At 40.5% G+C, this 25,813-nt stretch overlaps 1 protein-coding gene across 1 annotated transcript in view; it reads right to left on the bottom strand.

Moving 5' to 3' along the window:
* PAPPA2 (pappalysin 2) overlaps positions 1-25,813 on the bottom strand; it is a 294,324-nt gene that overhangs the window by 48,482 nt on the left and 220,029 nt on the right. The window contains exons 18-20 of the mRNA XM_043923373.1: positions 11,349-11,517; positions 9,843-9,978; positions 7,296-7,405 (exon numbers count right to left, since the gene is read on the bottom strand). Coding sequence (XP_043779308.1) covers positions 7,296-7,405; positions 9,843-9,978; positions 11,349-11,517 — 415 coding nt within the window. The remainder of the gene's footprint in view (positions 1-7,295; positions 7,406-9,842; positions 9,979-11,348; positions 11,518-25,813) is intronic.

Raw genomic sequence — 25,813 nt, 5'->3', positions numbered from 1 at the left:
TGCCAGATTCCACTGCTCAGTCACGTTGACTGGAAGAATTTATCTGACAGCCAACAAGCCTTTTTGTTCTATGTCCTCTCTTTCTGCAAGGTCTCTGCTGACGCCATCATTATAGAAAAGTCTATGTCCGTGGACGTAGTAGGTGAAGGAGGAAGATGTTATTACAACAGCAAAGGCTCAGACAGCCCATTTGGGAATTTCAAATCCTTACTTCAAATCCTTACTTTCAAATCCTTACTTTCCTAAGCCAGAATGCTCTTGAAACATTTAGATATAACATAATAGTATATGTTCATCCTTACTCTCTTCTCAAACTCATAACCAAGTCGTTAGATATTGCTTCTTTAGTCAGAGGTATTCCAATAGGAAGCATTGAATGGCCATTAATTGTCTTCCCAGCTCCATTTGTAAAAGGCACAGAAAAAAAAAAGGGGGGGGCTACACACATCAATCTGTACATACACACACACACTAACAAGCAAAGCATAAAACTTGGAGAACAATATTTCTCTTTCTTATAGATAGCTGGTGATATCTTTTCATAGATGTAGGAAATTTCCAAAGGTGAGATTTGTACTAAGTGAACACAAATTCCATTTTTACATAATTCAGAACTATGTGCAAGAAACTGAATAACATTGCAAAAGTGTTATTTTGAAATTTTACAGCAACCGTTTGAGAGGGTAACAGGCAGGGAGGTCAGAGGTCCCCAAGTGGCAGAAGGAAATGAACTGCAAGTGGCAGAAGATTTTGTTTTTGTTTTTCCTTCTCTACACAAAATTAAGAGTCTTAATTCTGTGTTGATGATACCTGATTCTGCCTAGAGCTAACCAATGCGTTTTTCTTATGGAAATATTTTTCTTAAGCTATGTTAATGAAACTATATATTTGCTTGGGAATCTGCCCTTTCTTCAAAATGGTTCTGCTTAAGGCTAGCTGTTTTTTCTTTTTTCAAACCTTGGGCTGATAATGGCTCAATAAACCAGTATTCATGCCAATCTTATGGCCAGGGTGGGTGGGTGGGATGACACTCCTCGTGCTATCCTATCTCAAAAGTGCATATGATAGGAGAGGGGCCTGGTGAAACTCCCTCAGCCTTGACATCTCTCTCATCTGATCAGCCGTGCCAACAGACACAAAACACCTTGCTAAAGACCAGCAAGGGGACACTCTTTCTGTCCCCTTATGATGTCTATGTCAGAAGCTTTCCCTATCTCTATTATACTTTGATAAAACTTTGCTACACAAAAAACTCCAAGTAGTCAAGCCTTGTCTCTGACCCCGGATAGAAATCCTCTCCTCCAGAGGTCACGGATCCCAGCATAACACATGGCTCTCAGCAGCAACCTTTCACCTTCAAGACAGAATACCACCCCCATTCTTGCTGCTGAGTAGGAAGAGGCTCCAAGGGGTAAGTCAAATAGTATTTGAACCCAGGAGGGCCTCACTCTTCCTTTTATGACAGTTGCCACTTGGAGTTGTTTTTCATCAAAATTCCTTACTACCCAAGTTCTCAGAAATTCTTCCTTTAATGAAAAGTATATTATTCTAGGACTCAGCTATCATTTTCAGGAGTAAAATCCAGCAGAATCCCCAAAGACAGGCAAACAAATTTTATACGAACCTGAAAAGTATACTTGATTGTTCTTTAAAAACAAACTCACAATAAGGAAAAGCAGTACTAAAGGGAAATATCTCTCTAAATTATTTTGTTAGACTTCACGGGGAGGGAAGGAAAGTATGGGAATGAAGAGGCTCTCACGGTTGTGACAAGGGACTTCCTTTCTATTTGATGGGCAAAGTAACCCAAATGTATACCAGACTGCAACAAACACAATGATTCAGGGGAAATCACTGAACTTGAAGTCAGAAAAGTTGGTTGCACTGCTCTCTCCAATTCTTGAAAGCCGTGCAACCTTGGACAGATCATCTGACAATATCTAATTTGTCTGTGAAATAAGGATAATAAAATCTTTCCCCCCTAGTTTATTGGTTTATGAGAAGATTCAAATGAAATTATAGATATCTAAAATATATATTTTATATACACAACTTTGCAGGCAATAAAGTGTTATCCAAATGTAAGACATCATTTTTATTACAAAGAATGAAATCATTGGAAGCAGACTAGAGAAAATGATGCAATTTAATCCACTGCTCTGTTGTCTTGCCAGATACCAGGTATTTGAAGTATGGGAGATAGCAGAGGTTTGCATGTAATAGGAGATCATCATTTACTAACCAAATGAGCCAGGCTCCAAATAGGTGTGCTTTTACTTAAAACATTTATGTTGCCAGAATTTTATTTCATAATAGCAGGGTTTTGCAAAGTTTTACAACAGAATTACTTGGGGTGTCTGTTAAAAAATACACGCCCCAAGGCATTTGCGAGCCTCTCCGAAGAGGGGAAGACAGGTCTGCTCCGTTTACAAACTAGTGATTCTAAAGGACACCAAACTTGAGATTGAGTATAATATGGAAAATCCTTCAAGATAAATCGATGTAAGCCATGAAGCTTTTAGTTGCGGAAGTGAAAGTGAAGTCGCTCAGTCATGTCTGACTCTTTGGGACCCCATGGACTGTACCAGGCTTCTCTGTCCACGGGATTTTCCAGGCAAGAGTACCGGAGTGGGTTGCCATTTCCTTCTCCAGAGGATCTTCCCTACCCAGGGATCGAACCCGGGTCTCCTGCATTTGCAGGCAGCTGCTTTACCCTCTGAGCCACCAGGGAAGCCCTACTTGAGGAAGATTTCCATTTAATATATTTAATACAACTACTTTGGTGTAACAGGCACTTCTTTGTGAGGACAGGCTTAGATCTCCCACCCCTCAAGGGCCATTGAATACCACAAAATGGCAGACATTACGGGTTCATCTGCGGTTAGTGCCTAATCTTATCTCTGAGGATCTGGGAACACAAGCGCAATAACCTCATCATTGTCTCCTGTGCTTCCATTGACTTTTTCTTGTTTTTCTGTTTTAATAAAGTTTCAGTTCCCTAAAGGTGAAGCATCCCATGCAAGCTTCATTTGTAAGCAATCCTTCTTAATTTCATTATATCTATTAAACAGTGTGGTGGTTAGTGACTGTATGATAATGAATATTAACATTGGATTAACCCTTGGTTTTCAATATAAAAAATATTGATTTGGGGATTCAGGAAATATCAATTATGCTTTCAACCCTTGAACTTCTGACCTTTGGGTATTTTTAGGAACAAATTACTCTTTCAAGGTAAGGATGAAGGTAATTTTGTCAGTTACTTCAATTGTTCCACTACAGTGTTGGAAGCAGCTAATTTAATTACTTCACTTTATTTTGACTCAGAAATATGACACAAGTCTCAAGGGTGCCACTAAAGTAATATTGCTGCTAACTGTATTGCCCAATGTGACCCACCACTACATTATTTAGTTGCATCTCCAAATTATAAAAAGCATGGTGTGTCATTACAGATGAGAAGAGGCAGGCAGAAGTGAGGGGAAGCAGCTTGTCTCCAGTAGGAATGACAACCAACCAAGAAAGATTATTATGCATCAATCACAAAATTAAATTCTAGTCATATGCTTCTCATCTGTTACTCATACTAGTCTTATGAGTTAAGTATTATACCTATTTTACACACAAGGAAATGGAGGCATAGAACAGTAAAGCAGCCTAAAATTATGTAGCTCATGAAGAACAGAGATTGTGAATAAAAATTCAACTTTTTTTTAAACACAACTTTTTTATCCCAAGATCTACAGTGTTCCTTAGATGTTATCATCCTCAAAATTATGCTTGGATAACCTATTTTCCAAAATCAGGAATTTACTGACTAGACCGTAGTCATGATAAATGCAGTGATACAAATGATAACGTATGATGTTTGGCTTAAGAAGAAAATAAATTCTGCATTTTCTCTCTGGGGTTTGCAACTTGCAATTGACAAGGATATAATTATATATAACTGTAGGAAGCTGCAGCAACATACCCAGTTTGAGGAGAAAATATGTATTTACTTCCAAAGGAGAAAATGATGCCATAGCAATTTCTTTGCTTACTTGAGCAACATTTATAAGACACCTACAATTTGCCCAGTGCTGAAAAAGGAAGTGGGAATATAAACATGAACAAAATGCTATGGAATAGAGGTAAATAAATAATAGTGACTCCCCCGAAGGACAGTGGAGAAAGGAGAGGTTTTAATAAAACAGAAGATACTGTTTTCTAGTTTGGAAATAGTCAATTCTCTGCTGTCTTCATGAAGAAAAGTGAACTGCTCTTCTCTGAATGTCAGAAAGTGGAAGTGGAAGAACCCCTCTCACTGGAAGGCCTGCACTCTGGTCTCACAAATCCTGAATCTACCGACTATGCTCATTGGATATCTTGTTGGGCAGATGCTAAAGTAAGTGTAGAAGAGTTCCTGAAGCAGTTTATCTCCCAGGTGGAGAAAATGGGTTATAAAAGTTCCAAGCCTTTCCCCCTTTAGCTGCTTATGGAGAAAGAGAAGTCTTCACATGAGAAGTTGAGCTAGAGGGACTGACAGGGGCTACGCTGTCTGGCACTCCAGGAACACGAGGCAGAAGTCCTTTCTTCAGGTATTCTAATTCCAGCTAAACCTTCACAACAGATTGTGGGAAATGGTACAGAAAGTCTGGAAAGGCCAGGGGATGGGCGAACCAGGCAAGGTGTTTTTCTGGCTTTCTCCTTTCCACTTCCAACCGGACTTCCCAGAGTCCCTCCCACGGGTGCACAGCACTCTCTGTGGGGTCAACATCCTTAGAGGAGTGCCCCGCGCGCTGCAGGCTTTCGTCCATCTGCCTCTGTCCTAGCCCGTCTTTCTAGCTCCCATCTCCCCTCGCCCCCACCACAGCACATACTCTGATTTCAGACACACAGAACTTCTTACCCACTAGAATGTTCCCTTCGATCATAGTTTATGACCCAAAGGAAAAGCTTCCTGGTCTATTGCTCCTTCCCCAACTCCAAGGTCTCCCCTGGTGGCTCAGATGATAAAGAATCTGTCTGCAATGCAGGAGACCAGGGTTGGAAAGATCCCCTGGACAAGAGAATGGCAACCCATTCTGTTATTCTTGCCTGGAGAACGCCATGGACAGAAGAATCTGATGGACGACAGTTCATGGGGTCTCGAAGAATCTGACGTGACTGAACGACTAATGCACAACCCCTTCCCAGAGTTCCTGAGCAGGAGAATTAGTTGCTTCCTCTTGGGTGTTCCTACAGTTCTCTACCACAAACAAGGCACTTCTCATGTTGCATTATTATAAATGTTCATTTTTATGGCCAGATTGTAAGTCTTGTAAACAGAGGGACTCTCATTTTTCCCTCTTCATATTCCCAGCACTTAGCATAGTTCTAGGGCACACAGTAAGCCCCAACAAGTGTTTGCTGAATGACTGAATTGATAGGGTCACACTCCTCCCACCACCCACCCCTGAATCATACTTGTGTATTTGTTCCTTATCCTCCTGCTTTAACATACATCCTCACCAATAACACAGCACAATTAGCCTGTGAGGAAAAGGGAGCAATCTGAGAATGATTTCCAAATGAAATGTGGTACCTCTCTAGAGTCTATGTCTTGGTGACTCTGCAAGAACAAACTTCTAAGGTTTTTGTTTATTAGACAGTTTAATAAAAACAAGCCATCTCTCAGGCTTTCTGGAGACAGCCCCAGAAAGGTGGGAGATATCCCCACCCTCCCATTCTAAGAAGAAATAATGTATTACCATACTATCTTCTCCATCTTTCTCCTTTTCATTTATTCATTTCACACAAGTATTTATTGAACCCTTACTACATACTAGGTAGTGTTCTAGGATCCGGGGATATAGTGAGTGAGTGAGTGAGTGAAGTCGCTCAGTCGTGTCCGACTCTTTGCGACCCCATGGACTGCAGCCTCCTAGACTCCTCCATCCATGGGATTTTCCAAGCAAGAATACTGGAGTGGGTTGCCATTTCCTTCTCCAGGAGATCTTCCCGACCCAGGGATTGAACCCGGGTCTCCCACACTGTAGGCAGACACTTTACTGTCTGAGCCACCAGGGAAGGGGATACAGTAGTGAACCATAATTCTTCACTTATCTTTTGATCTTTTTATCCTAGTGGCAGAAAGAGACTGATTAATATATAGGATAAATGAGTTAAATATATACTATGCATGGTCACGATAAGTCTTAAGGAGAAAAAAATAAAAGAGGGAAAAGAGACAAAAGCGTAGGGGAGTTAACATTTTAGATAGTGTAGTCGAAGGAAGCCTTCCTGACATTTGAGTAAATTTCTGAAGGAAGCTGAGGAGCAGGTCATGAAGATACTCAGGAGAAGAGCATTCCAGGCAGAGGGAACCACAGGGCAAAGGTCCTGAGGGGGGATGTGTCTGGTATGTTCAAGAATCAGCCAAGAGCTACTGTGGCAAGATTAGAGTGAGCCAAGGAAGGCATGTGGGAGAGGAAGTCAGGGAGATAAAGGTGATCAGAGGAGGCCATGGAACTGAGAACCAAGGATTCAGAAGGACCAGCTGTGTGGATGTTGAATTCAGTAAGAGTTATGCTAGTGGTATTAGGTAAGGTCAGGAGCTAGCGTGGTTAAGAAACCAGGGGAGGGACATCCCTGGTGGTCCAGTGGTTAAGAATCTGCCTGCCAATTAGAGGACATGGGTTCAATCCCTGGTCTGGGACATGCCTCAGGTCAACTAAGCTTGTGCACCACGGCTAAATCCTATGCACCTTGGAGTCCACGAACCACAACTAGAGAAACCCAATGCACAGCACTGAAGACCCAGCACAGCCATCAAAAAATAAAATGAATTAAATAAATAAAGTCAACTCCTCTTACTTCCTTTCATCATTCTTTCCCTGTTTTCAGTTTTTTTTTTCATTATTTTATCTTTTCCTCTCTACCTTTCTCTTATCTTTATTCATAACTTTGGTTTATCCTACATTTTGCTGTTTTCTTTTTAAAAAATTTTTTATTGGAATAGAGTTGATTTGCAATCTTTTTTTTTTATTAGTGGTAATTTTCTCTTTAAATTTCCTTCCTGTGCTATCATTCTTTATGCCTCTCAGTCATCCTTCTATATTCTTGTAAACTTTCCTTTGGATATGGGTCATCTTTTCTCAAGCTTTTCTCTTTTCTTATTTATTTTCAGTCCTTCTCTCTAGGAAGGATCCATGTGGTTGTTCGTTCTAAGGATGCTTTGAAAGCCTCTGAAATTACACCTGGGAATATGCTGCTGGTTGAGAATTGCTTAGTGGTCTTACCTCCTTAGCATATAAAAATGACTCTTCCCTCACCTGTACTCTGACGGGTTCCATCCAGTGTTCCAGGGTGTCAGCAGTGACGTTCTCAGGAAGGATTACAGGATCACTAGGGGGGACGACACACGATGGAGAACACACTGCACCTGAAGGAACAGAAATTTACAATAGACACTTGAACTTCGTGCATCTCAGTCTTTCACATCTTGGAATCATTAGCTTTGTTTTTCAAAAACAATTATTTTCTACATGGTGTTGTTGTTGTTCAGTTGCTAAGTCATGTCTGACTCTTTGCAATGCCATGGGCTGCAGCACACCAGGCTTCCCTGTCCTCCATTGTCTCCCGGAAGTCTGCTCAAATTCATGTCCATAGAGTCCGTCATTCTACATTGTAGATCACCTCATTAACATGGTCACAGGCAAGGCAGATATTGACTATGCACCTGTAGGGATGCTCCTACACCTACCAGTAAAGAACCACAGCACCAAGTTAACTCCCTGGCCCCAAGTGCTCTTCCCCTTTCTGTTCACACATACCCCTTCCTCTAGAATCCCTGAATCTCTGTATGACCCAGCAATAAAAGATTTAATTCCTGCTCTGCAAACCTCTGAGACCCCACTCCAGGACTCTGGCCAGGTAAGGTCTATACTGATTGGTTGATGCCTCTTAAGTATTTTTAATAGCATTTCTGCTTATATGATTTCCTGAAGCTGATAATTGCAGGATCTATTATCTAAAAACTTTACTAACTGGGGAAAAAATGGCCCAGAAATCATGAAGGTGGATTTATAATGCCTGCAACACTGAATATCATTACTCTGGTAGCCAAGAAACCTATTGATTAAAAGAGGAAATGAGGAGAAATCAAAAGCAGAGATTTTGGTCCTGTGGTAGCCTTTCAAAGGAAAATCCTACTCTCTTTCTTTGTACATGAAGCCTCAGAATCTCCTCAAATTCTATTCAAAGAAGGCAGACTCTCAAGGTTCTCTATTACCTCGTCTAAAGATTTGATGATCTCCAAGTTTCCTTTCAGCTTTATCTCTATTCCTGTTTTACACTGACTTGTATAACTCAAAGAATTACATGACTCTTAAGGACTCTACACATGTGAGTGTATGATACATTAATGTAGAAATTAGAGGGTGGAGATATAAGAATTTTCTCATGAGGCACCACACGAGAAGCACAGTCTCAGCATCCTACTACTCCTTGTCTGGCCACAAGATTTCTCAGTGCAAACAGCAAATTGAAGATGGTAAAGAACAGTCTCAGAAACTAACAAGCTTTCTCATTAACTCAAGTTTTATCTACTGGCATTACACATGTTAGAATGACTTGGAAAATTACTCCTTGCTCATGCAGTTAAAAACTTAGGGTTAGTCTCAAGTTAGTTTTTTCACAAACAGGATCTCTTTTCTATGATGCTTAAGTTCAGACAGAGTCAGTTTGAGTTAATTTCACTTTAAATTATCCCTGGTCACAGAGACTTTAAACTTCACTTGCTTCATAATTCAAAAAGACAAATGTGCCCCAATGTTCAGTACAGCACTATTTAAAATAGACAGGACATGAAAGCAACCTAAATATCTATCAACAGATGAATGGATAAAGAAGATGTAGCACATATATACAATGGAATATTATTTAGCTATAGAAAGGAAAGAAGTTGAGTCATTTGTAGAGACATGGATCGACCTAGAGATTGTCATACAGAGTGAAGTAAGTCAGAAAGAGAAAAACAAATATTGTATATTAATACATATATATGGGATCTAGAAAAATGGCACAGATGAACCTATTTGCAGGGCAGGAATAGAGACACAGACATAGAGAATATACATGTGGACACAAGGGGCAAATGAAGGGTGGGATGAATTGAGAGGGGACATTGACATTTATACACCACCATGTGTAAAATAGATAGCTAGTGGGAACCTGTTGTATAACACAGGGAATTCAGCTTGGTGCTCTGTGATGACCTAGAGGGATGGGAAGGGGGGTGGGAGGAGGTCCAAGAGTGGGGGAGTATATGCATACATATAGCTTATTCACTTCATTGTGCAGCAGAAACTAACACACTGTAAAACAACTATACCCCAATTAAAAAAAGAAAAGTTGTCCCTAGGTTCTGGAGCCAGGTTCACCATAGAGAAAGAATGGCTACTGATCCAGGCAAGCAAAGGCAATCTCAAATTGCTTCTTTTGGGAACTCTCTGCTTGCTCAAGTTACAGCAGCAGAGAGAATGAAGCAGGTGCCCAGTGTGTGTGTGGTATGTGGTTACACATTCCCACCTTCCCTCCTGGAACTACAGCTCCTACCAAAAATCAATCCATTTTCCGGCTACACTGGGTAACATGACCGAACACTACACAAATCGCTCAGTAGCACCACCAACATTACACATGTGTGGAGGAGTGAAAAAAAAAATTTGTCATAAATTTCATTTTAACTGAAGCAGCTAAAAGTCAACTTGAATTTCTATCCACTCCTTGGGCAGAATGATGGATTTGATCTAAGATCCAGCCAGGCCTAATAGAAGGATTACTTGGGAGCAGAAGTCAGCATCTCTTCCCAAACATACCAATCCCATATCCTTGTTCACACTTGTACTCCACAAAATTCAGCTCCGAGGTGGGTGGTGGGCATTCCCCTTGCAGGTTCTCACATAACTTGAACTCCTCAGTCCACAGTCCCTCCTTTGTGCAGAGGATGGGAAGCTAGAATATCAAAAGTTGAAGACATGGATATTATAGTTTTGCTAACTTTTACAGTGTGGACAAAAGTGGTCTGCTTAAATGGTAGCATTCTCCAATTGGAGAACCTGGATTAAAAGACACTATTGAGATAATAAACTATGTTGCTATTGACTTTTCCCCAAAAAAGTCAAGACAGGTTTTTGCTGTTTTGATGTGAAGGAATCATGAATAATTTTGTCATTAGAAAATCATTAACAGTGTGTTTCCCTTTGGATACAAAGATACAGTAAGCTACCAAATGTGACCCATGTATTCTGAGATAGCTTTGGGAAATTTTTTTCCCAGATGGTGTTGTTTTTGCATTGATCCATTCATACTCTCCCACAAATGCTGCTTGTGACAAACGTCAGATTTTTTGCAAGACGAGTTTGAGCCAGTGGGACTAATTCATAATTTTTCTGAAGGTGCTTTTTGCTTTTCTGTCTGCTTAAATGGACACGTCATAGCTGCTTTTTGTCTCATCAAAGTTCTATTCCCTTTCTCTACGTGTTTGCTCATTTGTGTAACTCTTGGCTTCATGTCCCCAGTAATCACCAAGTATCTTATACGCAGAACATAGAGAATAGCACTAACTCACAAAGCCCAAGAAAATAAGATTTTGGAATTACAGATAACTCTCCCTTCATCCTGCCAGCTCCTTGAGCCCTTAAACAATTAGTGCAGGCAGGTGTGCTTGATTTCCCAGGGGACTCATTTCATGGAGTATTCTTTTCACATGTGTCCTGTAGTCTTTACCTTGGAGTACTGAACACTGAAATAAAGGCATGTGCCAGGAGAGAAGGTAAGGTCATTGATCTTTGCTTAGGAAGTCTGCTTAACTTCCTGTCTCGGGTTTGTGTAGGGTACTTGAAAAGCTTCTAAAATAAAATTGATTTTAGTCGCGTAACCACGATAAGACTATGGTTTTTGTTTGAGACCTCTTGCGCCAAAATCCTAGGGAGAACAACAGTCCAACAATGCTTTCAGCTTTGCCTTTGCTGAGGAATTTGTATTTCTGTGCAAGACTGTTTTCTATTAAAAAGTATGATACCAGCATTTCTAGCCAAGTTAGTTTGGGGGAAATCACATTGCCAAATCAGAATCTGAGCCTTTTTGCAGTCTACCCAGGTATCTAACCCATCAGGTTGTTCTTCTTATCCAAGAGGAGAGAATATTCCAAGAACGTAGTATCTTCTGAATTCCCTATTAAATGATATCAACATCTCTGGTTAGAATCCCAACTTAGGCCCTGCCTGTTGCCATTCATTTAGATTATTTTATTCAACATTCTTGGATTGGTCACCGAGATTGGAGCACAGCCTGATCCAAAATAAAGCTCAAGTCATCCTTACCCTTTTTCTTTCCTGGTTACAGTTGAGCAAACACTGGCTGTCGAGCTCAAAGCCATTGGTGCATTCATACATGCCTTCAAAGACAGGGGAGGGGGGCTCGCACACCACTGGGACGCAGCTGCCTTGCTCCCAGATTCCACCCTCCAGGCACTGGATCTTCAGGGACTTGCTGATAAGACAAAACAAAAGAGTCCATCAGAATCCTCAATGAGGTTATGGGAGAAGTCTGGACCCTCAGCAACATAGGACAGGGATTAGCCAATAGACAGGAGCAGTTGGTTCTTGTTAGCCCAGTGTCTTACCTCTTCATCCTAATTTCTAAGCCATGGAAGGAAAAACAGTAATAATGCACTTTAGGGCAGTGATTGCATTAGCTATTGTATAGTAATATTGGTATATTCTTCTCCAGAGACTTTGTTAACTATCTGTGCAGCGTCTAGATTTTGCAATTGGGTTTTCCCTAAGGTTGTCATCTTGGAGCAGTCTCACACTTCAGTGCACTGGGAAATACCAGGTAGGATGGCGTACAACAAAGGTTATCACACACTCAGGGGACTACCCAGAAATCATCTGAGGATCATCAGTATTAATATGGTAATGGAATCAATGAAGCTGCCAATATTTATTGATTCTCCAGAGAGGAGAGAAGATACAGCAGCAGGGGTCTTCTTAAAACAGAAGCTCTTACCCTGAATTTCATAAGGGCAAGAGTATTGCTGGAAATGACTATGGCCATTTTGTTTGCTGACAAGTCCATTTTTTTTTTTTTCTTGGAAAGCGTTCGTAGCTTTCATCAGATTCTCAAAGTAGACATGACTCAATACTGTCCTGGAATAATTGCCCTTCCTTCCCATGCAGAGATACGGCCTCCATCCAAAGTAACTGCATTTGAGGTAGTCGATAGTAGGATTAGGTCTTACCATTTCGAACTCCATCCCATTTCCCTCCTAACTCATTGCCAAACTGAACATGCTTTCCATTTGCTATTCTAATGCATCCAGTTCTAATTCAGAACATTCCCAGTCAGATAATCTTGTGATTCTAAAATAGAAATAATCCTTTGTCCATTGATTCAAGGGCTTCCTTGGTAGCTCAGTGGTAAAGAACTTGCCTGCCAAAGCAGGAGAAGCAGGTTCAATCCCTGGGTCAGGAAGATTCCATGGAGGAGGAAATGGCAACCCACTCCAGTATTCTTGCCTGGGAAATCTCATGGACAGAGGAGCCTGGCCGGCTACAGTCCATAAGGTTACAGAGTCGGACACGCCTTAGCGACTAAACAACAACAACAACCAGTGATTCAATCACATGATGGCCTTGAATTGTTATTTTTCAGTATCATGAAGCCCTTTTAAAATTTAAATATGGCCCTCACCCACACACTTTCAATGGACTTCTGTACAATGCCTCCTGCATGCTTTGCCAGTATTCTAATATTTTACTAGTATAACATTTATCATTATTTTATAAATGTGTATATGTTTGTCTTTCCCACTAGGTTGGAAGCTGCCTGAAGGCAAGGATTGTGTTTTATTCCTAATTTCAATTCCCAAGAACAACAACAAAAAAATCTGTCTTATATTAGGCATTAATGAAATATTTACCAAACTGAATTATTTAACCAAAACTCACAGTTTTGCATACCGCAAAACTCAAAGCTCTGCATACCGCAGAGCACACTAAATATTTTAGTAAACCAAATCACCAGGATATCCCTACTGAAGTAGTATTATCATTCCCATTTCATAGATAAACTACTCTGAGATGTTCAGTAATTTCATCAAGATCCTACAGCCCAGAATGCAGTTGATTTTGAGTAATTTAAATAAATTTTAATAGTTTAACATTATAAATTTTAATAGTTAAACATTATACATTTTAATAGTTTAACATTATACATTTTAGTAGTTTAATGGGCTTCTCTTATAGCTCAGTTAGTAAAGAATCCACTTGCAATTTAGGAAACCCAGGTTCGATTCCTGGGTCTGGAAGATCCTCTGGAGAAGGAAATGGTAACCCTCCAGTATTCTTGCCTGGAAAATCCCATGGACAGAGGAGCCTAGCGTGCTACAGTCCATGGGGTCGCAAGAGTCGAACATGACTTAGCTACTAAACCACCACAATAGTTAAACATATTTTAACAATATCCAGTTAGATATTCATGAAGGAGTGCTTAATTTATGGTTAAACAGTTATTTAGATTCATATTCATACCTTCGTCCTCAGTAGTTTTCTAGGAAAGAAGCCTGATTTTATGACTGGAATTCTTTAGCATCATAGTTTATGTGGACATATATCTAGTACCTGTCAATAATACATATTATTTTTGAGCTATATTTCAAGTGTTTGGCAAAATACCTACACATTATTTCACCGATTCCCCAAATAGCGGTTAAAGCTAAATATTATTATCCACATTTCAGAGAAGAAAACTGAGCCTGAGAGATTTAAAGCTAGTTCAAAGATCCACAATTAAAGCTGCAGACAGGACTTGGACCCAGGTCAGCCTGCCACTGAATCCTGTGGTCCTTCCTGGTTCAGGTTCCACTGCATGTTATGCTCTATAATCCACTTTGAGTATCCATAACATCTCTTTCCTACTGAACAGTCCTTTATTCGGATGCCACATTTGTAAGTGTGACCAAAAAAAAAAAAAAAAAAAGAAAAGAAGAAGATTCATCTGAAATTTTTGCATTGAGCAATAAATTACATATAGAAAACTGCATGACTCAGTATACAGCTCAAGAAATTTTTACATGTGAATAACCTGGGTACTCATCATTCAGATCAAGACACAGAGAATTTCCAGTCCCCCTAAAAATCTCCCTTCCCAACTGAATACCCCGGCAACCCATACTCTTCTGACTTTCATCAGCATGGATTTATTTTGCCTGCTCTTGAACTTGATATAAATGAAATCATGCACTATATGGCTTCTTTCCCCAAAGGAAGATGACATTTTCAAAATGCTTTCTCAAATCTATCTTCAAGGAAGTGTAGGCAATTCTTTTTACTGTAATGAAGCTTGTGTTTGTCTCTCTCCAAGACTGGATATTCGACTCCTTCTTCACACTACAGAGTTTATATCCTCCCAGAGACTCTCTTCTTTCTACCACGTCCCACAGATGAAATCCGCCCCCCACCTCGGCTGAACTGACATCCCCCGGCTGCAGAGAGCAGGCAATACCGCTGACACCAGGGGAGAGGCAAGGCTGTAAAACTTGCATGTCAGCATGGTTATAAAGGAAAACCCTTGCTTGGCCAGGACGACAATATTTTGACTTCATGTGGTATTTTTCTCTGAATTGGTTGGAACACTTCAACCATGGAAACAGTCCTGCCTTTCCTTGCCCGGAGTGAAGAGCCATTCAAGAATGTCGATTTCATATATCTCTTTGCCAGTTTAATAACCTCAGAGGTGAGGGTAGACAGATCAAACTTGGCTGGGGAAGAGCGAGTTGGATGTTGTGGGTGGTACCCAGGCAACGTGACAGGCCCTGTGCTGCAAACCAGCAGTCACATCGGGGACGAAGGAGGAAGAAGGCCGCGAGGTGGTCGGAAGCAGCACAGTTCACACTGGTGCCCCAGAGGAGGCATACAGGCAGGACAAGGGTCAGACTGGGAGAGTCCTGATTCCCTAGCAAGTATCTTTTCCTTCTTGTAAGAGTTCCTATGCCCCCTCAACCTCAAGGATTCTCCTCACAGTTTCACCTCCGTTATACAGGGGCTGGCTTCTTCATGTCACTCAACCAGATGACACAACCCAGGCTCCGCCCACAGACCTCTCACAAAGCATTTGATTGGTCCGTTCTTCATAGCCCCGGCTGTCTCACAGCTCCACGGTGCCTATTACGGGCTTATGAGATGAGAGACCCTGGTTTGGAGGTTGACACTTGAGTGCCATGGGCTGGTTCTTTTCATTTTGTTCGAAAAGGTACTGTGATTGCAAGAGGAATTCAGGGCGTCTTGTGTTTCTCCCAGCTTCAGAAAATTTTATTTCCATGTAGGTCCCTGAAGAGGACTAAAGCCTATATAGCAAAGGCAGACCTTTAATCCCGAGTGATACCCAAACTGTCTCTGTGTTTCTTCCAGTTTGGTGACCTTGAGGAGTAATCTCTGACACTTATAAAATCATTATGAAAACAATGGTTTTTTCAGAATGGTCCACCTCCTTTGTATAATGTGTATGAATTTAAAAAAGAGAGAGAGATTTCTTAAGTCATGAAGTGAATCAGGTTGCATTTCAAAGAAGGATATTAGACAAAGTACACAGGCAGGTCCTCACCAGAACAGATTCCAAGACTTTTTTTTGATAATCTAGTGCAAGTGCCTTTCAACTGAGATACTCTACTGACTCAAAGCTCTCTGTATTTTCTTTACGCCGATGGAGTAAGAGAGGCTAAAACATCTCATTTTACCAGGCAGCAAACTTCACATTAATAACTATGAGGTAACTTGCTCAATGCCACACAGCAAGCTAGTCACTGGCAAAAGCAAGGATAGAATTTAGAGTTTTGCAATCATAATGTAACACCCCAACCATTAGAACAATGGTTTCCAAATTATATTTGTAGACCAGCCCATGAAACTCATGTAGGAACTGTATAAAAACTAGATTATCTAGGTTTCATGGAATTGGCCTCACACTATTTTTTAATTTGTCAACAGTCTAATATGTAGTTAGCTTGGCAAACTACTAAAATCTATGCTACTTTCCTATGCTAGTAAAAATAAACCATAGGTATAGAAATCAGAGCGCAAAATCACCCACCTAACAACACTGGCCAAAAGACTGGATGCTTAGCAAAGACCAAACAGGACAGTTACAGCCAGACAACTTACTCTGTAAATGGTACCATGAGGGGTTGGGGGTAGGGGAAGGTTCGTATTTATTTTCCCTCTAACTACTCCAGACAAATCACCACAACTTCCAAGTTAGAAGATGCTTTTTTCCAATTTTCAGAACATGTGGTATCCACCTAGTCCTGAAAATCCAGCTGTGCGCTTTCTGCTTCTTACATCATTGCCAGAAATAAAGATCTTGTAATCAAAACTTGGCTGAAAGTTTGATTGATGTTGCTTGAGGCACACATGAGTCTATCCCATCCTTCTATCACCACTGCAGGGTTTTCAAAAGTAATATTTATTTTCCATTGGAGAAAATAAAAGTATGATTATTGAGTCCAAGGGAATTATCATGTCTTTACTGATCAAGGGCATCTGGCGTCTCCAATGAGGAGTCCTTCATGAGTAATAATAATATTAACAGAAAAACAATAAAATACTGAGTATTGAAGCGCTGGGCATTGTACTGAAGGATATATATCTATAGCATTTTCCCCTCAAGCCCATTCTGTGTGAAAAGATCTGTCATTATGTGAGTTCTTGATTCCCTTCTCTCCACACATGCTCTTCTCTAATCACTCCTAGCTCAACAAATGATACCACCATCTATGCTGTTGCCCAAACTTGATATGTAGGAGACATCCTTGATTTCACTCTTTATCTCAATCTTATATTTTCCCCAAGCTCCCATTTGATCATGTTCCATCAGTAGGGCCTCTTAGTTTTACCTCCCAAATATCTCCATCTGTCCCCACATCTCTTGCATCTCTACTGCCATGAGCACTAACCCACATTCTTAGCTATCATCTCCCAACTAGAGACTTTACTTCTCTGGACCCCTTCCTGCCTGGTCCACAAATACCAGTGAGAGGGATAGTTGGGAAAAACAAATAAATAAATCAGAATATGTCATTTTCCTGCTTAGGACATTTCAATTGCCTCTTGTTACATGAAAACTAAAATCCAAACTTTTTTGCTTATGTGGTCCTGCGTGATCTAGCCCCACTTTTTCTGACCTCATCCTATGCCCTTCGAAGAAAAGCTATGACAAACCTAGACAGCATATTAAAAAGCAGAGACATTACCAACAAAGGTCCTTATAGTCAAAGCGATGGTGTTTATAGTAGTCTTATATGGATGTGAGAGTTGGACCATAAAGAAAGCTGAGCGCTGAAGAATTGATGCTTTTGAACTGTGGTGCTGGGGAAGACTCTTGAGAGTCCCTTGGACTACAAGGAGATCAAACCAGTCAATCCTAAAGGAAATCAGTCCTGAATATTCATTGGAAGGAGTGAGGCTGAAGCTGAAGCTCCAATACTTTGGCCACCTGATGCGAAGAACTGACTCACTAGAAAAGACCCTGATGCTGGAAAAGAGTGAAGGCAGAAGGAGTAGTGGACAACAGAGGATGAGATGGTTGGATGCCATCACCGACTCAATGGACATATGTTTGAGCAAGCTCTGGGAGTTGGCGATGGACAGGGAAGTGCTGCAGTCTACGGGATCTCAAACAGTTGGACACAACTGAGTGGCTGAACTGAACTGATCCTATGCCCCAATCATCTCACTTACTTTGTCCACACTGGACTTAGAATCCCAAGCCCAACTCAAGCTCTTTCCTGCCAAAGGCAATTAGTACCATTCTCTCTGCTTCTGATGCTTTTCTTCTTGTTCTTCCCATGGTGGGCTCGTCTTCCTATCTAAGGAGAATGTTTGCCACCCAAGAGCATCCTTATTTTATACCTCTAGTATTTTGGGTTTTTCATCAAAACACTTGTACATTTTGGCATAGCATGCATACTGTATAATTATTTCATTTTTTCCCCCCTGTCTCCCCTTTGGGAAGTGAGCTTGGTGAGGGCAAAATCTCATTTAGTGTTATATCCTCAGTGCTCAGCAAAATGTCTGGTATGGAACAGGTACCAATAAACACAGGTTCAATGAATGTATAGATGTTTATTTTATAGATGAAGTAAGGAGGTTTAGAAAAGTAAAATAACCTGCCTGAGGTTACCTAGCTGGTTAAAGGCAGGGCAGGGATCAGTGCAGGCATACTTCATTTCATTGTGCTTTGTTTACTGCACTTCATAGATGCTGCAATTTTTTACAAACTGAAGGTTTTTGGCAACTCTGTGTTGGCAAATGATGGTTAGCTTTTCCTTTTTTTTTTTTAGCAATAAAGTATTTTTAAATTATGTACATTGGTTTTTAAGACATAATGCTATGGCACATTTAAGAGACTACAGTATCGTGTAAACACAACTTTTATGTGCATTGGGAAACCAAAAAAATTTGTGTGACTTGCTTTATTACAATATTTGATTTATTGCAGTGGTCTAGAACCAAATCCCAACTATTTCTGAGGTATGCCCATACCAGGGTCTGTCTGATGCCAATCCTTAAGTCATAACATGGAAGCACTAGTGTTACTAGAAGTGGAGCTGCACATAAATTACCTCCCTTTAGTTTGTGCCTTTGTACCGAGTATCTCAAAGTCCCCCCACGCAGAATATCCTGAAAAAGGAAACGTAAGAGCTTGGACTAACCGGGTCACTCTTTCCATTACATAGGTTAGGAAACCGAAGCGTTAATTGGCCCAATGTTTTACATGGCACATGGTCCGTTTGGGGGTTAAAATTAGAAAGACTCTTTGCTGAGAATATCCTCGCCCCTCAGAGTGTGGCTGCAGAACAGCAGCACTGAAATCATCAGGGAGCTTATTGCAAATGCAGAATCTCCGGCTCCACTCAGACTCACTCAGAATCTGCATTTTAACCAAGTCTCCAAGTGATTCCTATTCTCATTAAAGTTTAATAATTAGTGTTCTAGACCATTTTATTTTATTTATTTTTTTTTAATTTTTTTTATTTTTTTATTTTTTTAAATTATTATTATTTTTTTTTTATTTTTATTTTTTCCAGTGGGTTTTGTCATACATTGATATGAATCAGCCATGGATTTACATGTATTCCCAATCCCTATCTAGACCATTTTAAGACACATAAAAGACACAGTCCTCTGGTCCTCTACCCCATCCCAGACAGAACCATCAGCGCTTCCAAACACCAGGCCAGCTTTCTTAACAAACTGCAGACCTGGTTTCTCAAGCCAACATCCAAATGGAGAGCAGCAGACTCCAGGCATAGCTGGTCCACAGCCGATCGCAGTCGTTCTGCCCTCTCTCAGACCAGGCCGCCTGAAATCCAGCCCCAGTCCACTCGACTAAATGAGAAACAGTTCAGCAGGGCCAGCGCATTGGACACATGGGCTTTGACCTTTCATTCTTCCCTGACTCATAAAAGTGCCTGTAACTCACAAAGCTCCACTTCCATGTAAAACAGCCTCTCTGTGAGAATGAGCTATCTGCTGACCCCTACAATCATGCGGTCACCTTTGAAGCCCCACCCCTCACTTCTATCTTTGGATTTCCTGCTGTGAACTCTCAGGTCTCCAAATTGGCAGATGCAATAATGCCCTGCCCCTAAGTCTGATCCCCTACCTCAAGTTTGGGGCCCCTTCTTCATCCCTGACGACCACTGCCTAAACTGTCCAACCTTTAGCCTCTCTCACTTCAAGTTCAGTGTGTGTGTGTGTGTGTGTGTGTGTTTGCATGTGCACAATCAGTCATGTCTGATTCTTTGTGACCCCATGGACTGTGGCTTGCCAGGCTCCTCTGTCCATAAGGTTTTCCAGGCAAGAATACTGGAAAGGTTTGCCGTTTCCTACTCCAGGGGATCTTCTTGACCCAGGGACTGAGTTCAATAGCCCCCACTTAACCTCTTTTCTACAAGTTTCTTGGAGACTCTCATGCATTCTTCACACAGCTGACAGCTATCTTCCTACTAAATCTCCTCAGGTTACCTCCAGATCTAAAAACATCCTGAGGTTTCTCCAATGCATGCAATTTAAAGCCAAACATGCATAATAACTATTAAAATTATTCCTCAGAATTCTGTATCTATTCCCTTCAGTGTGTGTTTGAAGAGTTAGTGATTACACTGAAATGCAGTGATGAACTGAGTCTAAAACATGGAAACATTAAATAGGAATCTCTTGATTTCATTATTTCTTATCATTCAGTCACAGGCATACCTTGAAGATATTGTGGGTTTAGTTCCAGACCACTGCAATAAAGTGAATATCACAATAAAACAAGTCGTAGGCATTTGTTGTTTTCCCAGTGCATATAAAAGTTATGTTTACACTATACTATAGTCTATTAAGTATGCAATAGCTTTATATTTAAAAATGTACACATATTAATTTTAAAATGCTTTATTGCTAAAAAAATGCTAACCATCATTAGAAACTTTAGTGAGTCATAATCTTTTGCTGGTGTAAGATTTGAAACATTGCAAGAATTACCAAAATGTGATATAGAGACATGAAATGAGGAAATGCTGTTAGAAAAATGGTGCCAATAAACTTGCTCAAAGCTCAATACAGGGTTATAACAAACACTAAATTTGTAAACAAACAAACAAATACAGCTATCTACAAAGCATAATAAAGCAAAGAGCAATACAATGAGGTATGCCTGGATTTGTCCATTCATATGTTCAGTCAACAAATATTCATTAAGGACTAGTATGTTCCTGCATATTGCATTAGGTCCTGCTAGTGTAAAAACAAATATTAATACTATAATAAGGCCAGAAGACTAAACTGTGGGACCCCAAAGAAGAACAGAAGGAAGGCTATCAGGAAGGGAACACTTAAAGATGGATTTGTTAGAGAAGGAGAAAGGCCCGCCACACAGAAGGAGCAGTGCATGCAAGAGCCAGTGAAGTGAAAGGCAGTTTGTGTTTCAAGCGATGGTCTAATGTGTAAATTGAAAAAAAGGCACATATGTAGCCTCTGTGGGGAAGAAGCAGGGCAGGAAGAAGAGGGCTTGGTTGGGATAAAAGTCTGGCAGAAAAGAGCTGCAAACTGTATGGATTCCATTTCAGAGGGTGGGTTCTCTCATCTGTAAGGAATCCTTCAGCTATCTTCATAGTGCTTCTAGTTGAAGAATTCTTCTTCTAGGTGTTGTTCTATTCCAAGGCCTATTCCTGGTCAGTCCAACTCACAGACAGGCCTGATGAAAAGTGCTCACAGGATGTATACACATCCACACCCTCACCTGGGAGTTCATGACCCCATGTCTGCCTGTCACTGTTGGTCTCCCAGCAAGCAAAGTTCCTGACACAGCTCTTGCCCAGAAGCCACAGCAGTGATGAGACCAGAGTCCACAGGTGAGTTATCAGAGTGTGTGGCAAGTTGTGACCTATGTCATGACTTCAGAATTCACACAGGTGGACCCTGAATTTGCCTCATCCATCTGATGTGGGCTGGAATGGAAAGGCTGATCAATATTGGCCAGCTTTTCCTGACTGAAGAGGAGGAGTCAGAGGTCATAGTGGCCTCCAGCAGGCTGTTAGTGACCACACTGAGTAATTCCCATCAGAAAGATGGTGTGCAGTGTGGTTAAGAGCAGACGACAAAGTGAGGAAACTAATGCTCAAAGCCCAGCCCTTCCTGACTCTCTGACATTTTTCTCCTCTCAGTTTGCCTGCCTGAAAAATGGGGATAAGAGCTTCCTTACAGGGTCACTAGAAGATTTTATAAGTTAGTGTATAGATAGCATGTAGACCAATGACTGGCACATATAAGGCTCAACAAGCCAGGGAAATTATTAGCTCCGATGACCAAGCTCTCCACCCTTTCCCTGTGTGTATGTGATTAAAATGTGGAATGTTAACATTCTACTCAGTCTTTCCACCCTACTTAATTCTTCAGATTTTTGTCCCACCCAGAATCCTTCAGGAGACAGTTCATAAATTAGCTGGACCTGACCTGACCCTTAAGAACAAAGCCAAGCTCACAATCAAAATGCTCACCCACTATGCTGAAGAAGGACTTGGCAGGAGCCCGAGACTGGATGGAGAAGCAAAAAGGAAGTGTAGAAAGGGCATCAGGGAGAGAGATTCTGGGTTGAAGAACCTATTGGATTCTATTTAACAACCCGACACTTATTCTTACTAGATTTTTAAAGTTATTTTTCCTGATGAATTGAGAAATCAGTGGTCAATATAATATCAGAAGAGAAAGAGCAGTTTTTACAATAAGACTCTCCCTAGTCTGGGATTGAAGGTCACAGGGAAATTTTTAAGTTCAACAAACGCTGTGTTCAAAGTGAAGGCTGCATGCCAATCGCCTGAGCCTGTGAAGCCTACAGCAGCGAGCTGGCCTGTGCCCAGGTGTGTATGCGCATGTCCAAGGCTTGGAGCAGAGGTTCAGTCACTTCTGTGCCAAAAGAGGCTGTAATAAATTAGCCTAAAGCTCACAGTATCCTGCAATGGCAAAAGAATTGAGCATTCCAAGGATAAACTTTGAATGTATTTACTATAAACACTAATTAGAAAACCAGACAATGTCTTAATGGAAAGAAAACAAATTTCTGTTTCTCACAGATGCATGGGTGTGCATAAAGATTACAGTGTGACCCATTAACTGGCAAATCACGGCTAGCATGTGTGTCTCTATATACATAGGTTTATTCACTTCAGTATCTAGTCATGTATGTACATGCATGATGTTATGACAAAGATTAAAAATTAGAAAAAAAAAATTAGGTATGTTATTTTACTGAATTTTTTAAATTACAAATCCAGGGTACTTAAGATTTTCAGCATGTGCCTCAACTGAGCATTTCATTTCATTTGCCAAGACTTTCTCTCCCTTCCAATGGTAGAATAAAATCAATTGAACCTCAGAGAATCAAGCTATGGTTCAAAAAGATCAAAAGAGCCTAAAAATTTAGGCAATATATCTAAGGACATGCCCTTCCCTTCTCCTCTGAGACCAGCTTGACTGCATTTGCCCACCCTAATTTTTGAAGTATGTCCACCTGTATTTTGTTGATGATTTAATTTCCATTTCCTTTTCGCCACATTTGTGAGGCTGTCACGGCTAACGCCATGGCAGGCAGCCTAGATTAGGGAGTAGCCTGGTTTCCCAGGGTAACATAATAATCAGGCCTCCTAGAGCCAGCCAATCAACATATGCCTAGCCAGAGAAAAGGGAACCTATCAGGGGAAAGCTGAAAGCCCCACGTTGGACCAACAAAAATTACCTTGCAACTGTGTAACCTATCAGCTTGCGCCAACTACCCACTGTGTAACCAATCCGATTGCGCCAACTACCTGCTGCTTATTTTGACCTAATAAATACCCGAGAGAACTGGGGCTAGGGGCCTTTCGTCCTCACACACCTGGTGAGGGCGGGAGGCCCTGGCTCGAGTCAGTAATAAATTCCCCTATTGCGAGTTGCATTGTTTCGAGGAGTCTTCTTTCCTGACCGGGGACTCGGACTACGGGCAGAACAACATTCCCCTTTTTCCTTTTCATGGTCCACTTGAAGCCACTGTAGTGTTTGGATAACTAATAGTGGGATGAGATGAAACATTCAGAGGGGGTTCTGACTGGTGGAGGGAAGTACAAGCATTTTTCTTAATTTAATGAACATTCTGTTTTGATGTGTGTTTTCTCCTTTATGCAGGGGAAATGTACTCCCTTACCACCCTGTAACTAAAGACCTGTACTTCCCATTTGGAATGTCACTTTCAGTCTTTCTGTTCTCTATGTTGTTTTTCTGGGCCATAGAAACCAACCACAGAATGGGAGACGATAGCCCCTGATAAAAAATGTAGCTGAGTAGATTCCTGGCTAAAGGAGATTACCCATTAAACACACCAAAAGCAACAGTCATTTTACAAGGAGCACTAACCTGTTGGAGATGATGATACTGATAAACAGCATCTATTGCTGACTTGAAGCTGAACAAGACTAAGAACTGTGCTCATTTCATCTATCTGCTGTCTCGTTCAATCCTTGTAAAAATGTGCAAGTATCCCTCTTTCTTATTATCATTTGGTAAATAAAAATAGTCATGTTTGATAGAGATCAATGACTTTCCCAAGATCAAAGAGCTAATAAATAGAAGAGTGGGGATGCAAATTTAGATCTCACTAACTTCAGAACCTGTGTAATTAACTATTAATACTAAACCAAGGGACTTCCCAAGTGGTGCTAGCGGTAAAGAACATGCCGGCCAATGCAGGAGACATAAGAGATGCAGGTTCAAGCCCTGGGTTGGGAAGAACCCCTGAAGGAGGGCATGGCAACCCACTCTAATACATTCTCTCCTGGAGAACCCCCATGGACAGAGGAGCCTGGAGGGCTACAGTCCATAGGGTTGCAAAGAGTCAGACACAAGTGAAGTGACTTGGCGTGTACACATGCACTAAGCCAAGAGAGAAATCCTGCACAAAGGAAACTCTTCCTAAGAATTTGACTAAATTTTCTTCTTTAGAAGTTTTAGAGACTTGCTTAATCTTTAAACTCATATCTAGAAATCTTAATAAATGTATGCAATATTCTGCCTTCAAGAAAGATCTAGAACTTATCCTCTTGGGTGTGAATGGAGAAAAATTCACCAAAACCCATAAAAAGGAAGAGAATGAAACCTTGGCTATTCATCTAGAGCAGAATCTCTCCAAGTAGTACTTTAAGTATTTCCTACTAAGATCATGTCTGTGTAGTGTTTGTGTTTATATATAACCCTGCTTTTTTTTTTTTTCCTGATGGTAACAAATTTCATGTACCACTTCTCTCTCTGGTATTGTACCAAAGTTTTAACTCTCCTCATTGATTCTGTTGAGATAGACTTATAGAGTTTAAAGTCACTCAAGATTTTCCATTATTTTGCAGAGGTGGAAAAAAGAGCCTCAGAGAAATGTAGTAATTTACTCAAGATCAAGTGTTGTTAGCCAAGAGCATGGGCTTTGGCGTTAGAGCGAGCTTAACATCATATATTGGTTGAGTGATCATGGGATGGCTGCTTAACAATACTCTGAGTCTCTGAAAGAGGGGATAATAATGTATTTATTATTAAATTATAGTATTAGAATACTATATTAAGTATTATATTAAGTATAAGTATTAATATAAATTATTAAATTAAATGTATTACTATTATTTCAAGTTGTATATTATCATATCATAGTATGCTATTCTACATTATACTGTTATTTTATTATATAATAAGATTTATCAGTGTCATAAGAAATAAATGAGGTAATATATGTAAAGTGCTTCATATAGCATATAGTGATGAATTATCATTGTCATCATCATCACTGACCCAATAGAATAGAGTCAAGAGCTTATGCTTTTTAACTCTCTGCCACACTGAACAATCTCCCTATGTGTGTAGAGATGGGTCAAGTACATGCATGTAACTATAAAGCCCTCTCCCACTCTTCTCCCAAATCAGATCAGACAAACCTTACTGAAGGTATTAACAACCAAACACTGTCAAACAATGCATAAGCACAACATGAGGCCTTTTTACAGTATTGAGTCTGAACCTATGTTTGTGTTTATAGACCTTCAATAGATTATGTTCACTGGAAAAGTGACCCTCAGAAAGATGGTTACTTACAATTACTCTTAAAAAGATCTTACTATGACACTACCTTTCAGATGGCATCTTGATGAATGACTAACTTATAGGGGGAGAGGCTGTCTAAGTTAGAAGGCTGGGATAATTTCTAATTTCAATTAATTGTGGGCCCTAATGGG

This window comes from Cervus elaphus, chromosome 14 (assembly GCF_910594005.1).
Source record: "Cervus elaphus chromosome 14, mCerEla1.1, whole genome shotgun sequence".
Lineage (NCBI taxonomy): Eukaryota > Metazoa > Chordata > Mammalia > Artiodactyla > Cervidae > Cervus > Cervus elaphus.
Note: the sequence above shows the minus strand (reverse complement) of the source record. Positions and strands in the feature narration are given on the sequence as shown.